Below are 17,916 nucleotides of genomic sequence, written 5' to 3'. Positions count from 1 at the left end.
GGAGAGAGAGACAGTTAAGGGGACAGTAAAGGTCTGTGGTGTTTGTGAGAGGATTGTTTGAGTGGGCAAGAGTATTTGGTGGGAGAGATCATATAAATGATAGAGTCATTAGGTGTTGCTTGTTTATTATCCAACAACTTATTGTAATTAATAAAGTTTTCTTTTGTTTATAAAATCCTACGCCTCCTGCTCATGGCTATGTAAGGGGGAGGTAATAAAGAGAGAATATGAACTTAATACATAAAGCCTGTGTGTCCTGCTTGGAATAATAAAGGTCTTAGAGAAAGGGAATACCCACTAGGATAGAGGCAGGAACGCCACAATTGCACTGTCAGATATGTTAAAATATAGAGGTCCCCAATTCTCATCTTCTTCAAGTGAGGTTTTCTTCTTCAAGACTTTCTCCAATTCTACACTTCCATGCCTGTTTGGATGCTTGTGGTGCCACCTTTAGGGAAGGAAATGCAGATCTCTCCGCTCAGGTTTTGCATGGTGCATAAAAATAGTACTGAATCTGAGTTTTCAGTTGATGCCATCAGCAATTGTAAGCAAGTATACATAGCTCTCAGTTTTAAATTGAAAATAATTTTATGAAAAGGAAACCCCTGCCCATTACTAGAAGTGTGCAGATCATTTTTCAGACAAAGCAGTTGTGTTTCAGAATTTATTTTAATAGCCACATGGGTGGCACTGGAATCCGTCTTGGCAAAGCAACAGCTGCAGATAGAGTACTGGATGAAATTATATGCTCTTGTGATTCTAACCTCATAGCTGGACTTCAGAAAGCAGTCTTCGTGATCCCTTTTAGTGAAGTTAAGCTGTAGGGCACAAGGGTAGCTTAAACGAGATAGACTCTGTCAAAAGTAAGAGGATCTGCGAGAGTATTAATTGCACTATTGTTGATACAGATTTCTGCCATGAAGAATGTCTTAATTAAGCACATGGTGTCTAGAATCTGAGTAATAAGGTAAAGCTTCCCCAGATTCTTCCCACAACACCCCCAGAGCTGAATCAGGAGTGGCTTCTTGACACTTTTGCAAGCGTTTGTGATGCTTTTGACAAACGTTAATTGAGAAAGCACTGGAAGCCTGGCTGCATTGTAATCAAAAGAAAATTACAGAGGTTTCACAAGATGTCACGCAAGTGCTTGCAGAGAAGATAGACAGGTTTGAATAGGTTTTTGCAGCAGGTAGGCTAAGTAAGAAGTTCAGCCGGATTGTACAGGTGGCACTCGATTAGTCTAGAAATAAAGCACAGCACTTAAGTTTCTGGTTTGAGATGGAGAATAAGAATCTAAAAATGGCGATTTTTTAAAAAAAGGGTTTTGACAGCTAGAAAGAGGAAAAACATATAAACAATAATCATTTTTAAAAAGGACGTGGCTTTATATATTTGCTTCATATTATCTGGAATATACATAAAATATATTTGTGGTGCTATAATGAGATTGAAATGCAGCACATCCAGTCATAAATCCTTATGGATGTTTTTGATCCATGGTCCTTACAAACATACCAAAAAGATCTGTTTTCCAGTTCTCTGTAAAATATGTTTCCCTGAAAAAGTATGTGGAGAGATGATGGTATGATTAGAGCTTTGACCATTTCAGTAGTGCCAAAAGATTTATGTTGGGCTTTATTTTGTCAGACTCCTGTCCCCACTCTTAAAGAACTGGAAACTCCATCTCTTTTTTTAAAAGAAACATTCTTTTCATGTCCTTTGAAAGACAGTCTGGTGCCTTTCTCCTTGTTTGCATTTGTGGTTAAATTCAATTTACATTCAGGAATATATGTTTTTTTATAAGTTGTAGCCTAAGGACAGAAGAGGTTTAAATCCTTTTTTTAAAAAAGCATAAGCCTTTAGGAAACAAGTGTCAAAGAAAAAAAAAATTAAACCTGAAAAGTGTCAGATCCAGTTGTTTCCAGAAGGTCTGACATAGAAAGGAGTGAATGCTTGTCACAGTTTGTAAATTCCTCCAGGCAGGGACCAGTCTCTTCTTTGTTTGTAAAAGTGGCAGGCACACCTGTAGAGCTGGTGGAATGGAAAAAACACACACCAAAGCCTAAGTTATGAGTTGTATTGTTCCACTAGCCAACATTTCTTTGAATTTTGCTGTAGCCAGGGGCATGCTAATACCCTGATGAGCAGGCAGGCTTGCCAACTCTACCTTTCTTGATGGTAGATTACTCTGACATGTTTGAATTTTGAATGTACCTTTTGATAGTCAGCTTTTGTTGATTTCCTTCTTTGTAGTTTTCCTGAAAACCTTTATTTACTATTATGACAAGCCTTGAAGAGCTGTGATGGATCAAATCAGACATTCTTCCCTACAAATTATGATAACCAGGGCTTAATTCTATCTAGAACACCCAGGGTTCAGCCCCCTAATGCTGGAGATTTATTTATTTTTAATTCAAGGAACAGAAACACCAGTCCTACCTGGCTGCTGTTTCAGGTTTTCCTATACTCTGTATGTGCATAAAGCAACACAGCCTACCATCCATGTATGGTGCCCCAGGGACTCAGTAATGTCCCATGTCTGCCTAGAACTTCAAAAACAGAAAGAGTGGGTCAAGCATCTGACAGGATCCCATTACATGGTCTGGGTGTATGTGGTAGGTGAACACAACTTTAGGAGGAAATTTAATGCAGATATAGTCCTCCCACAGATAATACAGATATAGGCCACAGTTAGACCTAAGGTTTATCCTGGGATCATCCAGGGTTCATCCCTGCCTGAGCACTGGATCCCCTGTGTGTCACCTAGATGAACACGTTTGACCCTTGGACGATCCAGGGATAAATCTTAGGTCTAGCTATGGCCATAGTCCTCTTTTGCTTTTAGTGCCTCTGTTTCTTCCTCTGATCTACAGTTCATTTCCGACAGGAGCAGTAAAAAGCCAAAATAACTGTGGCATCTTAAAGGTGCTCATATGCATTGCATGGGACTCTATGGCTTTTCGACCTCAGTCTTGGGCAGCTTGCCCCAACTTGGTGCCCACCAGATGTGCAACTCTCATAAATCCTCACCAGCACAGCCAATGCCCATCCTGGCTGGGGTTGATGGGTGTTGGAGTCCAGCATATCTGGAGGGCACCAGGTTGAGAAAGGCTGGACTAGGCACATGTTCAAAACACCATCTAGTCATCTTCTTTGGGATGAATTTCAGTTGTTGTGGTCTCCAATGTGGACAGTGTGTTTAGGGGAGTGTGGCCTACCACATGTTTAATTAATTCTTGCCCATACTCTAACAGGAGTGGGTTGACCAGCTAATAAATGCTTAGTTATGAGAAGGAGCTGCAGTCCAAGCTGCCTTTAAAGAGGCAGTTCTGAGACTTCCTGGAACTGAGGATTTTAACAACTATCAGTCAGTCTTCTTTGGCAAGGTGTTTAAATGGATGAATGTCATACTACTCCAAGCTGAAAATGATTATCTGGATCCATTTCTATCTGGTATTTGGCACCCTGATCAATGAACTATGAAATTTGGGTTGCAGAGTTTTGGTTACTCCTTTCCTACCTGGAGGGTCAATTCCAAAAAAGTGATTCTGGGAAACCACTACTTAAGAATATAAGAAGTGGCATGCTGGATGAGACCAAGGATCCATGTAGTCCAGCACACTGTTCACACAGTAGCCAACTAGCCATCGGCCAGGGACCAACAAGGCAGGACATGGTGCAACAGCACTTCCTCCTTGGCATTTATACTACAAGATCCTGCAAGGTTTCATGTTGTCCCCTGTGCTTTCTACAGTCTACTAAAAACTACTGAGTTAAGTCATTTGGGGGTTTGGTGCTGGGTGTTATCAAGTTAAGACAAGTCGCCTCCTCCCAAATAGAAGTTCTGCCATTATTAAGCCTTATGGCTTTATAGCTTATAAAAATGATGCCCGTTGAGCTAACAAGTTAAACCTTAGTATCCAGGATCTACCTCCTGAAGTCTATTGTTGCCCAAAATTTCAAAACAATCTGATAAAACATGTCACATGTATAGTAAGTTAAAAGTTGCTTTTTTGCTTGTATCTATGATTCTGCATATTATATATTTTCTTTGAAATTTTGGTGAAAAGTACATACGTACTCTATTCAGGCTTGCGAGGTGGCACGCTTTTGACGTTTAGTGAAGTTCTTAGCAGAAATTCTAAGGTTATTTTTTGGTTTCTTGCCCCCATCTGCTTTCTCAGTTTCATTCTAAAGCTAAAATGCTGCCTGTATGTCAGTGTTTTCCAAGGGAAGATGGAGTGCCTGGGACCAGCAAAGGTGACTGACATTGTTGTGGTTCCGTCTTGCTTTATGAAGCATCTGTTTTGCTAGAGGAATCCTCCTGTGAGTTGACACACACCTGTTTGAATTGACTCACACCTGTTTGAGTTGACCCCGCACAAGCTACCCATGCCAGTAGCTCGATAGATGGGTTTAACCATCCTTCTCCAATCTGGTGCACTCCTGATGTGTTGGACTGCAACATAGTGAGTCTCACTTGCTTCATGAAGAAATACAGGATCAGTGGGTCATCTTTGTTTGTCCCAGGCATTCCATCCTCCCAAACTGGATTTGGACCTAAAAGACCAAGGAGAGGCATGAGTGTGTGGAGGGTAAGTTGGAAGCAAGCACAGTTTATGAAATTGCACAACATTTTTGCTCATCAGGGCATCAGCCTTAGCTTTCAATTTTCATGCTTTGTGGAGCTTGAGCCAATTTGAGATAGGGAGGGTCCAAAGCTCAGTGGCAGAGCACATGTTTTGCATGCAGAAGGTCCCAGGTTTAATCCCTGGCATATCCAGGTAGGGCAAGGAAAGAATCCTGCCTGACACCCTGGAGAGCCGCTAACAGTCAGTTCGTGTAATACTGGGCTAGGTGGTCTGACTCAGGGTAAGGCAGCTTTCTATGAGATAGCCTAAACTCTGGTCTTAAGCCCACAGGCTTTTTGACTATGGAGTATGCTAATGACATCTACCTCTATCTCAATTTTACATCTAGATTTAGATGAGATAATGACAGTGCTAAATTGGTGCTTGGGATCAAAAATAGAGTGGATGAGGACTCAATCGTGTCAAGATGTTCTAGTTAGGATGGTGGTGTTCAACCAGTAACAGATGGGATTACATTCCCCCTAAATGATCAGGCTTGCAATTAGAGGGGATGTTTGCATATCCAACCTTATTGCTTGATGCCCAAGTGGCATCAGCTGAAGCTGGTACACCAAATGTGACCCCTGTCCTGGACAGAGGTAGCCTAACTGCAGTGTTAGCCTAACTGCTCTGTTAAGAACCACGTTCAACTATTTGCTGTGCTTGTATGTGAGACTGCCTTTGAAAAAAAATCAGTTAGTACAAAATACAGCTGCTAAGATACTCACTGTAACCAGTCATCAGAAACATATCTCACCAGTACTTAGAAAATTTCATTGCTCTCGGCCTGTTTCCAAGCTCGACTGAAAGTTCAAGTGCTTATGACCTCTACACAGCTTTGGGCTTAGGTAACTGAACAAGTGTCTGCCTTTCCAGTAAGATCATCTTTAGAAGTAAGATGATATTTCAAAACCCTTCTGAAGTAAAGTGGGTAATGACTGGGGAAGGAACATTTTCTGGGGTGGGACTTTTTATGGAGCCATAGCGCAGTGATAGGCATTGTACATGCTTTGAATGCAAATGTTTTCAGGTTCAATCCCCAGCAATTCCAGGTTTGGCTGGGAAAAATTCCTTGCTGAAACCTTGAAAAGCTGCTGCCAGTTAGTGTAGACAGTACTGAGCTAGATGGACCAGTGGTCGGACTCAGCATAAGGCACTTCCCTATGTTCCAACCTGGATCTCAGTCTGGTATCTTTTTGGCATTTTAACACTGGAGGGAGGTGTTAAAATGACTGATTCTTTTAGGGTGGCGTTTATTCCGATTGGTTGATCACTGGTGTTTTGTTTGTTTGTTGATTTGTAAAAATTATTTTGCTGTTTTTAATTTGTAAACCACCCTTTAAATTATATATTGAAAGTCGGTATAGTAAATGTTAAACTAAATGAATATGTAAATAAATACGGTGAAACGGGTTAACACAGCAACTCTTTGGGAATATGGCACAGCAAAGCAGGGTCACTCCTGGCACAAGGATTTCAGGACTGTATTTAATTGGGACATATAACGAAGTGATATGACAGGTTTGGCAGCAACCCTAAGGAACTGTCTGTCAAGAGGTGGTACCTAGAATCAGGAAGCAGAGGGGAAAGGATACAGCTTCACTGATGTTTGGGACTTGTCAGTTGGCAGTAGGCAGTTAGCCTGCGAGATAAAAGGTGGTGGATTCGATTTAAGCCTGTGCTCATCCCACATATCTATTTGCATTACCCTTTAAATGATCCCATGGTTAGAGTTAGTGTAGCTAGGGATTATAACAAGTCTGTTCCTTTTCCTTTTGACTGTATTTTCTAATGCTGTGTCGAAAATTTCAACCATTCCATTTTCAGCATTTCGGGGGGTGGGGACGACAAAAACTCAGGCAAAAGAGGCTGGGAGAGGTGAGAATTTTGGAGAATGTTCTCCTTGGGGAGTGGAACAGGTTTCCCACAAACTTTTTAAAATTTAGTCGGTTGTTGAGGGATCTTCTTTATTTTTATTTTTAAAACACCCCCAGCATTTTCAGGAGCCCAGGAGTGCTTACTGGATGCTTATTGGAGACAGTGAGGTCACATGGTCTCCAATAGACATTAACTAAGAACTGCTGGGCTCATCCAAATGCTGGAAGAAGGGTGTGTGTGGAAATCCTGTCCCCCTCCCAAAGGAGAAAATTCTCAGATTTTTTCCCCTCCCTGCGAAAGAGGCAAAACCAACAATGCCTCTTTCACAGAGAGAAAGTTCCCCAATAATATGTTCTTGAGTAAACCCTGCCTTTTCGACTATGAACAAAGTCCTCAGTTTGAGTATTTAATGAGTCCTGTGGTGTGATTTTGGAGATTCCTGCATTGCAGACCTGTCCCTAGATGTTTTATCCTTAACCTGTCTACTTGTGTTTGGATTTAGAAAGATCCAGGGTGCTCTGAGCCCAGGAAGAGGGATGTGACAAACAGCAAGTGGTGGCAGTGATACTATCTGAACAGACCTTGGTTATAATTAGATATTTATTAATACTGAAGAGCCTCCAAAGTGATAGGGAGGTGGTAAGAATCACAGGCCACATACACAGAAACACTGATCACAGGTAAATTCATTAGACTTTTAAAGTATCCATGTGGTACAGGTTTTTCCATCCATTTGTTTTAAAGCTTAGTGGTGAGTCAAGGCCTCATGAATGATTTTGCAGAATTCCTAGGAAGAATAGGATAAATAGTCCTGAGCCCTTTCTACACCTCAGGATTATCCCAGGAAAATGGAGGGATCATCCCTGCATGCTCCTGGAATACCCTGTGTGTCATTTGGATGCACAGGGACAATCCTGGGATAAATGGCTGGTGTAGACATGCCCCTGATTAAATAGAATAAACTTGTGTATATCCTAGAAGAAAAATAACAACAATGACCACTAAATGTTCTCGGCCACTTCATCAGCTATACAGTAAAAGTATCCCATAGCTTTTGTCTAAGTTCTAATGGCAACTTTGTCATGAGAGATTAGCTTTCTAAATAATATAGGTAATGGAAATTAGTATTCTTTTTTTTTTTAAAAAAAAGTTATTTACTCATAGAAATCATATGCAAAATTATGTGTGGGAGTGAGGGAGTTAGGTTGAAAATATTCCGGGATACATGTTTATCTTTATTCAAATGAATCTTGGTCGCAAGTGCATTTTTTCTGTTATTATCACAAATTCTAGTTAGACTGGCTTCGTTTCATCCAAGGACCACCCAGAACTGGAGATCTTTGGTTATTGTGTGGTTTAAAAATGTAATTAATAAATACATATTTGGGATTTGTCTTTGTTGTTGTCCATTAATCACAATGAGTTTCAGCACGATATATTACACTATGTATGGGGTCTTCAGGAAGTTTGGAGCAAGGCAAAATGCATTATCCTTGTAACTGTAAGGGTAACCCCCCACTCCCACACACTTTGGGGGACAAATTGAAAACTGAAGATAAGTTATAAAGTAACACAGCTATACTAAGGCTAGAATTTACTTACAGGAAGTGCAGAAGAGAGTTTTAATTTACTACTGAACTATAAAGCACAACACTATGAACTCCTTTGATTTGATTTACCATACATTTAGGAATGTGATTTGCAAGTATTGAGCCAGATTCATATGCTTTACTTTTAGCAGAAGCAAAACATTCAAAACTTCCCATACGATGTTAAGTAGGAGTGCCTCTTAGCCAGGCAGAAGAACCTAAAACCTCCTCGTTGTGAATGTTCAGAAGTTGCCAGGTATAAATATAACATACATAGATTAAAAAATAGCCTAAGTGCTTATTAAAGAGAAGTACTTCTGCCCTTGGAACAGTGAATGCGTTGACGCTGTTGTCAGCTTAGTAGAATTAACAGTTCAAGAACTCAAACCAGGAGTTACTTGTTCAGAACCAGTTGTCTCGATGATTAAGCTCTGTACTTGCCATTGGCTTGAATTAGTTTTTGATTTATCAGAATAGAGGAAAGGGGATGTTTAAAGGCTGAGATGTTGAAACACTGAAACAACACATGCATGCTTGGCTTTTTTTTTCTCTGTTTGGGTCTAATCAGGCGTGCTGGAAATCTCTCAAGCAAGAATGACTGCCGGGTGGGAAGATGTTACAGTAATTATCTTCCTGCAACTTGCAGAGTGGGTGACATGAAGTTAGGGTTTTGTTTTGTTTTAACAGCCTGTTTATTTACAACCTGCTTTTTGTGTTTGGATTTTCTTTCTTTTTGTTCATTTGTTTTGCTTTTTATGTCTAAAACTTGTGCTTTTTATTGTTTCGATCACTATGACGCTGGCGAGTTTTCTTTATTAGAAGTATGAGTGGATTCTTGCCATGCACAGTTAATTCAGTACTAATGCCTCCCAGCCTTTTGAGCAGCCTTCCCCAACCTTGTCGCCATCAGATGGGAATGATAGGAGTTGAAATCCAACATGTCTGGAGGGTGCCAGTGTTGGAAAGGTGCTTTAGAGTAAAGCTATCAATTTGGCTTAGGTCGATGCTTTTATAAAAGAATGTCCTTATTGATGTTGCAGGCCTGTGCACACTTACCTCTTGAAATATCGGGTGTCATTTCTGAGTATATTTGCTTAGGAGATGGAAAAATCCCTTATTGGACATGTGTGTGAAAGGGTGCTGTTTTTAATTCAAAAAACTGGGTTTGATATACTTATTCTAAAATTGTTCCAAAATTGTTATCCCAACCTGTCATATAACTTCCAAATAGGGTTTTGGCAGTTATATATCAGTGCATTCATTATCATCATCATTACCCTCACCATCATCATTACATTGTTACTGTTCAGTTCTTTCATTTTAACATTATCATTTCTTCTTTGGGGGGAAAACTTCTGGGAGATTCTCTTGGATAGGGAAAGGAACTCCCACATTCTGTATATAGGGAAATTATTTGCAGATGTAGGTATTTTTACAGCCATCATCTTCCCATTTGTACTTCTCCTTATAACATCGCTTTTCTCTCTGCAGTGCCTACCACAGCAGAGACAATAACTCCTTCCACCGAGCTGTACAAAACAACGGTATCAACTACAAGCACCACACCACAGAAAGTTCCTATTAGCACGACGATGGCTGGGGGATCAGGAGAAGATAACAAAGGCCCCAAACCACCGCCAGCAGTTTCAACCACCAAAATTCCTCCTGTTACAAGCTTTTTCCCTTTGCCAGAGAGATTCTGTGAACCCGATGTGGCCAGGGGGATTAATTGGCCTCAGACGCAGAGAGGAATTGTGGTGGAACGTCCCTGCCCCAAGGGAACTCGCGGTAAGTCCTTAAAAACCAAACTGTAGGCCAGGCGAAATAAATATTTCAACATCTGTCTTGAACTCTTGGTTAGTCTCAAGCTGCTTTTCATATGAACTTGGTTACTTGGGAAGAAGTGGCACCTTCAGGTTTTATGCTGTAGAGGGCATTGGAGCCTAAGTGCGAAGTTAGAGGATTCCAGATCACAGTCCTCTACTTAGCCCAAGTCCTGTCTATTGTAAAGCTTGCTTTCTGCTGTCTTTTTCACTGTGAATTCCCTTTGAATGGTTTCCCTAAAACAAAACAAAAAAGCCAGCACCTTTTGAATTTGTTGATTCACCAGAAAGTGTCATATTTTGCCCTGACTTTTATTAGTTGTTACTCAGAATCATTGTTCTGCATTTTGGGACCTCTTCGTGAACGGTCTCTATTGGTTATTCAACGTTTAATGTATATAATCCACTTAAGCCATAGTCCAATATTTTCCAGATACTCGTGGAAGATTTTTAAAAAAACCAAAACAGATTCACACAACACACACAACCAAAACATGTTTACTTAAATTTTGTTTTCCTTGTCTTTTATAGGAACAGCTTCATACCTCTGCATGGTTTCCACTGGAACATGGAACCCCAAAGGCCCTGATCTCAGCAACTGTACTTCACACTGGGTAAATCAGCTGGCTCAGAAGGTGGGTTGGAAGATTTATTTATTTTACTTCTTACTAGGAGAACCAGTGCGGTGTAGTGGCTAAAGTGTTGGACTGGGAGTCGGGAGATCCGGGCTCTAGTCTCCACTCGGCCATGGAAACCCACTGGGTGACTTTGGGCCAGTCACAGCCTCTCAGCCCAGCTCACCTCACAGGGTTGTTGTTGTTGTGAGGATAAAGTGGAGAGGAGCAGGATTATGTACGCTGCCTTGGGTTCCTTGGAGGAAAAAAGGCGGGATATAAATGCAATAACTGGGGGCTTTGCTAGACCTGCCGGGATAAGCCGGCAGGGAGGCGGGGCGACGGCGCGCTGACGGTAGCACGCGCCGCCTCGGCTTCCAGACGCGGGACGCGCAGGGACTTCGGGATCCCTGCAGCGTCCGCCATATTTTTTTTTAGTTTAAAGGGGCCACGTGCGGCCCGAAGTCCGTTTTTTTAAAAAAAACGAAGCCCCCCCCTTCCTGTCCCCGGCCTTGCCCTGGCAGCGCCGCTCGCCTGCTTGCTCGGGCGGCGGTGCTTGCCCGGGCGATGCCGCCCCCCCCATGCCAGGCCTTGCCCTGGCAGCGCTGCTCGCCTGCTTGTTGGGCGGCGGCGCCCGGCGCTCTCTCTCTCACCTGCCCTCCCCCTTGCCATCCCCCCTTGCCATCCTTCCCCCTGCCCCTCTCTTCCCCCCCCCCGGCCCGATGGGCACAGCGCTCGTATGAGCGCTGTGCCAGGTCCGTGGCTTTTCACGGCTACTCGCGAGTAAGCGAGTAGCCACAAAAAGCCACGGACCTTCCTAGATGTTTCGCAGGTCTGGCCTGAGGCCGGGGCTGCGAAAAGGCACGCCATAAGCGACTTCGCTTATGGCGCGTTAGAGGAGACCTCAGTGCGGCCTGGGCCCGGATTCCCCTGTGCGTCATGTGGACGCACAGCAGGGAAACCGGCTCTCAAGGCGCGCTAAGGCCTCGTCTAGGAACGCCCTCAGACTCTGTATGAGCCCATTTCATATGTTCTTTTGACCACTGGGCATCTGGAACCTGGGAGAAAAGTCCTTGAAAATACTGTGTGTATCAGTTTCCGTTCTGTGATCACCAGCTATCTAAATCCCAGAGCCAGCTGCTTAGACCTTGGAAGTACACAAACACAGGAATTTCACACCATGGCTGTTGTGAACTAATGGTTCATTTTTTTTCATGAGTAGGTTTTTGAAAATAGGAACATTTGCCATCCACACTACAATATGCAAGTCTGAAACGTCTTTTTCTGTATCTCATAATAGCTGAAAATGTACACAAAATTGTCAGTTTTAGTTTATTAATTACAAATTTCCACCTCCCAAACAGAAATTCGCACATTCCCCCCTCACTCCTTGCTCTGCCTGCCACACTGACAACAGCCTCAGTTGCATGAGGAGAAAGTGGAGATGACATCAGAGGGAGGTCAGGAATGCTTCCTCCCACCCCAAGACTCTTGGGATTGACAGCCCCAGAAGTGGGGTACGTTTTTGGGCCCGAGGTCCAAATTGGTTCTGTACAAGCATGTTGGAGGCCACATGCCTGCAGTAAGCGTGGCTACATCCCAGAGTGGGTGGAGCCACCCTACTGCTGACGTGTGGCCCCACAATATGAGTGGTGGCATACACACACAAACACACACACATTGCCCCCGTCTGCAGTCATTGGAACCAACAGATGCTTTTTGAAAAACTTAACGCAGCATGGGCAGGAACAGGGAAAGTGGCTTCTCTCGGATCAGTGATGGAGGTACAGCAGAGTAAGCTGACCGGCCAGATGGGGATTTCCAGTGAGCTATGTTCAGTCTGCAGACCGCAGATTCCCCATCCCTGTTTACCCCATGTTGAACTCAGTTCCTGGAGTTGAAGGTGGGAGGAAGCTTCACAAAACATATTGACTGGGTTCACACAACATAATGAACCCACACTCAAGGATTGAGTATTGATTGAGCATGGGTTGTCATTGAACCATGGGTTTCTGTGGTCATTGTGTTATCTGACCCCGGCCATACTAACAAATCATGGTTTGTTAATCACAATCTATGAAGAAAACCCAAGGTTTGTTGTTGGGTTATGAACTGTGGGTAGTTCATGGTGAACATGGGTAGCTCATGGTTTGTTATCACAGCTGGGTCCGGACAATGCAGTAACCCATGTTTCTGCAACCACGTTTCAATGACAACCCATACTCAACTGTTGAGTGTGGGTTATCATGTTGTCTGAATCCAGCCATCACCTCCTTTGACATAACTTCCCCAGGAGTGAGATAAAGGGCAATCCTTTAAATGCCTGCTGGAAGCTTCTGGTTGCTTTTGCCATCAGCAGTGCATTCTTCTCAATGTTGAGCTTTTCTTTTCATCCTAAAATGAGTGGCAGACATTTACTTCCAGGGAAGAAAGCCAAGACACTCAGGAGCAGAATGACCTGGTTTGCACAACATGGCAAGTTCATCAGAGGTTGTTTAACCCCTGATAAGTTGTGACACATGCCAGATATGTGTGGTCAGCATTTTGAATATGCAACCTGTGCTCATTGGCTGTTGTGTTGTGCAATCCTGGTCACCAAGGATTCCATGTAGGCTTATGCAAGGGTTGATTAACCCTCAAATAACTCTCGGTGGCTAGGATCACACAACATGGCAACCCCGGCTCAAGGTCTCATATTCAAAATGTCACCTGGCATGCATTGCTTTTCATTGTGGGTTAGTAACCCACGGTGAACTGGCCATGTTATGTGAACTACCCCAATAAGGGGTGGAAGAGACCTATTTCTTAGCCTTTGTAACTCAAGACTGTTGCTATCTGTGTTCAGTTTCTTGGGGCTTTGCTAGACCTGCCGGGATAAGCCGGCAGGGAGGCAGGGCGATGGCGCGCTGACGTTAGCGCGCACCGCCTCGGCTTCCAGACGCGGGACGCGCAGGGACTTCGGGATCCCTGCAGCGTCCGCCATTTTATTTTAGTTTTAGTTTAAAGGGGCCACGTGCGGCCCGAAGACTCCAGACCAGGTAAGTCCGTTTTTTTAAAAGAAATGAAGCCCCCCCCTCCCTGTCCCCGGCCTTGCCCTGGCAGTGCCGCTCGCCTGCTTGCCTGGGCGATGCCGCCCCCCCCCCCCCCCATGCCAGGCCTTGCCCTGGCAGCGCCGCTCGCCTGCTTGCTTAGGCGGCGGCGCCCGGCGCTCTCTCTCTCACCCGCCCTCCCCCCTTGCCATCCTTCCCCCTGCCTCTCTCTTTCCCCCCCCTGGCCCGATGGGCACAGTGCTCGTACGAGCGCTGTGCCAGGTCCGTGGCTTTTCGCGGCTACTCGCAAAAAGCCACGGACCTTCCTAGACGTTTCGCAGCTCCGGCGTGAGGTCGGGGCTGCGAAAAAGGCGCGCCATAAGCGACTTCACTCATGGCGCGTTAGAGGAGGCCTCACTGCGGCCTGGCGCCGGATTCCCCTGTGCGTCATCTGGACGCACAGCAGGGAAACCGGGTCTCAAGGCGCGCTAAGGCCTCGTCTAGGAACGCCCTTGGTCACACTGATGGAATATTGGGAGAATGAAATTGAATTTTGGGAACTGACTTTAATGAATAGATGATAACTAGATAAATGGATGGGTGGATAGATGTAAGTTCCGTAAGCTAAAAAGCCAAGTCCTGGCCCCAAGTATCTTAAATTCTGATTCTTAATGGGTGCTTCAAGCTAGGGTGTTTGTTTTTTCTTTTGGTGGTGATGGGGGGAATTCTAAAAATATCTGACAATTTACTGTTTTAAGGCAGAAAAATCTGCTACTCATTTACAACTAAAATGTTCAAGGACCTAGAAGCTTGGGGACATTTTATTAAGATAATTTCAATTGCCATTTCAGATCAGAAGTGGAGAAAATGCTGCTAGCCTTGCCAATGAACTGGCTAAACACACCAAAGGACCCATCTTTGCTGGTGATGTGAGTTCATCAGTTAGACTGATGGAACAGTTGGTGGACATTCTTGACGCTCAGCTGCAAGATCTGAAGCCTAATGAGAAGGACTCTGCTGGACGGAGTTATAACAAGGTAGCCACAGGCCTGAACAACCTTACCTGATGTGCTTTAAAACACCTTTCTCTCATGGTTTTGTTTGTTTTCTCCCAGCAACATTCATGGGAAATGCCTGCTTGTTTTCCACCAGTCCCTGAAGTAGGGCACACTTAAGGATTTCAGGGCAAAGTAACAAATTCATAAAGACATGTGGATTTTGAGGCTATATCACAGTGCCACAAGGCTGGTTACTCAAGAAATCAGCATGAACATGACGATGCCCATGTAGGCAGTAAGAATAGAGCAGATGATATTAATTTTACCTTCGCAGCAATTTCAAAACAAAGCAAAACAATCTTTCAGGCATCAATAAGAATCAGCCCTGTTATGATGTTTGGCCCGATGTAACTTTAAAGTATTGGGGTGGGAGGAGGCAGGGAAGAAGAAATACCTGTTTTGCTTTTATCATCTTGGACTTGATCTCTTGCTACTATGATTTGACCCACCAAGTAGTGAATTAACCTTGCCCTTCATTAGCCTCCATAAATAAAACAGAAGATTCATCCAGAAGTGATAATTAAACACACGTAAAATTATTTTTAATCAGAATTTATTTCTCCGGTTAACACATAAGCGTTTGAACAATAATCAAATAGTAGTATTACTATTACACTTTTTTGTGTCTAACCTCTGATGTTTTTTCCTCTCTTACTGACAAGCTCCAAAAGCGAGAGAAGACATGCAGGGCTTACCTTAAGGTATCTCTCCTGTGCTGTCACCTTGCTTTCTCCCTGCTTCAGTAACCTGCTGCTACGCTTTATCCTCTTGCTGCATGATCCTATGTATTTCAGTCTTTGATAAATGTGTATTGTGCCCCTCCACCACCATGTTGGCTTTGCACAGGTATAATGCTCCCATAATAAGCCAATAACAGAATGTGCCAATAATCCTTCCCCCCCCCGCCTTTTCTCAAAATTAAAAAAAAATACAGTAACCGTAATGGGCATTATTAACTGAATTGGAGATAGCAATAGCTTTATTTCCTCATAGTAGTATGCTTGTGGAAGTAAAGCAAAGCTGGCCATAAATTCAAATGTTTTCATATTTGTAGTTCTATATATCAAAGACTGTGTAGCCATAGCAAGCGGAATCCTCTAATCACTGTTGCTTCGCAACCTCCCATTGCTTCAATGGAGCTTGTGTAGCAAGAGTGCCTGATGGATTACATCCCATGTTTGTGCATGACAATAACCCACAAACACATACACACATTAAACCACCCTGCTTTATTTTCTTTTTGGTGTACTCTTAAATTCAGCAAGAAATAGATACGTACATATATTTGTACAAGTTGAAAAATTGATCAGTCTGACGGCCAACTTGAACTGCGGATAAAATGCAAGCTTTCTAGGAATTTCCTAATATGCTACTGGAACGTTTTCCTGTTTTCTAGACAGAGGGGAATTAAAATGCCGAGGAACTTGGAACATCTTGTAGGTCTTGCGGTCTACGTTCTAGTTAATGCCAGTAACTACCCTGTGACTCGGATTGGTGGTGGGGAGGCCTGTCAGGTGGAAAAGCAGCCTAATGTTGTTTGCTTTAAACAAATGTATTACACATGTTTCCATAGTATTTCTTTGGTAATATTGCAAATGGTACTAAAGGCAAGAATAATAATACAGGAAATGGAAACAGCACACAACAGAATAAAGGAAATAATTAAAAATTTCATAAGCTATTACAGATATAGCATTCCCAATTCCTTAATGACAATTATGTGATTCACAAGAGCCTTAGTACCGTTTACTCCCTTTCCATACCCACTTTCTTTGGAGCACACTTGCAAAAGACACTAATCATGATTTACTATTAGATCTGCAGCAATGCTAACTGTAGTTAGAGCTAACCAGGACCCTAAGCAGGATTAAACTATGGTTTCAAATTCGGGGTTAACTGGAATCCCAGTTAGTTCTATCCAAGCTTATTCCTGCACACATAATGGTTAATTATCATTAGATCCAGTAGTGGAACTCATCCTGCAAAAGGGATGGAATGGGTAGAGGGCATGCAAAATTCTACAACCAGCGCTTGATTGCATAGTCATTGGGAATGTTACATCTGCCCTGGCCCCAAATGACATTCTCTCCTCTGTGTTACACTCAGTGTACTTTTGGCAAGGTTGAACAAGAGAGAAGTGGGTAAAGTCACATCTTAAATAACACTGTGATAATTGTTCTCTTCTAACCTGGTTAATGGGAAGCTAGGCAAAGAGTGCTGGAGTATGTTGGATTTTTGCATTTGTATTTGCAGTTCACCTTTAAAGATAAATGCCATTGTGTAAAATGTAATAAAGTATGTGCTGCTGAGAATATGTTTGCCATGATCCACCCAAAGTAAGGCATCGGCTCGCATTGATTTCACGAGGAAATTAAGCACATACTTAAATTTTCTCCATTGAAATAAAAAAACAATAGTTTGGCTGGATCACGCAAGGAGAAGTTGTTCCATTTCCCCCTCCCCCTCCCCCCACAGTCTTTGGCCAGAAAAAGAGTTGTTATAGTGCCGGCCATTTTCAAGCCACTGGAAAAAGCAGCAACTCGGACAACATTAAAAATATAAGGAGGGAATCAGTCCAATGGATGTATATAATTGATACAACGTACATAGACATGCAACACAAAAGGCAGCAAAGCCTAATTTCTGACTGGGATGATTTTTAGTAGAGCTTCTCAGTTTGGGTAAGACTAATAAAACCTCTTAAAATTACAAATGAAAAGCTGGCTGATGCTATGCAAATATAGCAACTCTTCACTTCACGACAGAGGATTCATTTGTAACTCAGATCAGAGGCTCCGATCCGTATTTCTTGGTGACTAATGAATATGGCCTCTGCAGACCAATTTCTGTTCCACTCTATTTAATGGCTGAAGCAGTATCAGTGTGAGCAGTTTGACTCTTCTGTTTCCCATTAGAGAAAAGGGGAAGAAAATCCTTTCATGCCACTCCAAAGTATCTTCCACCTGCCGTTGTGGAGGCTCACAATACAGACAGAACGAGGATACTAAGATGGATTAGGCTAATTAATTTTGCTTCTGACAATAGCCCCAACTAACTTTTCTTATCCATTCAGGCACAGAGCACCATGTTCTGGATGCACCAGTTTTTATTTTTATTTTTTTCATTTCCATTGCTTTTGAAATTGATCATCCACATTATATGTGTGTTTAATGACACATAACTAGGTAAATGGGACAGAGTAAACATAGCGTAGCTTATTCAGTGCATGGCTACTGATTGATTGGATTCTTTTGCAGGGTGAATATAATGGCTGTGTTTGGACGATCAAATCCT

At 42.9% G+C, this 17,916-nt stretch overlaps 1 protein-coding gene across 11 annotated transcripts in view; it reads left to right on the top strand.

Moving 5' to 3' along the window:
* ADGRL2 (adhesion G protein-coupled receptor L2) overlaps window positions 1-17,916 on the top strand; it is a 231,313-nt gene that overhangs the window by 174,790 nt on the left and 38,607 nt on the right. For 8 of the 11 annotated variants that reach the window (XM_063137019.1, XM_063136942.1, XM_063136949.1 and 5 more), the window contains exons 6-9: window positions 9,590-9,886; window positions 10,453-10,556; window positions 14,416-14,601; window positions 15,285-15,323. In XM_063137019.1, the coding sequence (XP_062993089.1) occupies window positions 9,590-9,886; window positions 10,453-10,556; window positions 14,416-14,601; window positions 15,285-15,323 (626 nt within the window). The remainder of the gene's footprint in view (window positions 1-9,589; window positions 9,887-10,452; window positions 10,557-14,415; window positions 14,602-15,284; window positions 15,324-17,916) is intronic. The other 3 variants (XM_063136965.1, XM_063136981.1, XM_063137012.1) reach the window with 1 other exon arrangement.

This window comes from Elgaria multicarinata, chromosome 1, assembly GCF_023053635.1.
Source record: "Elgaria multicarinata webbii isolate HBS135686 ecotype San Diego chromosome 1, rElgMul1.1.pri, whole genome shotgun sequence".
In the NCBI taxonomy this organism is placed as follows: domain Eukaryota; kingdom Metazoa; phylum Chordata; class Lepidosauria; order Squamata; family Anguidae; genus Elgaria; species Elgaria multicarinata.
The sequence above is the reverse complement of the archived record's forward strand: the minus strand, read 5'-3'. Positions and strand labels throughout refer to the sequence as shown.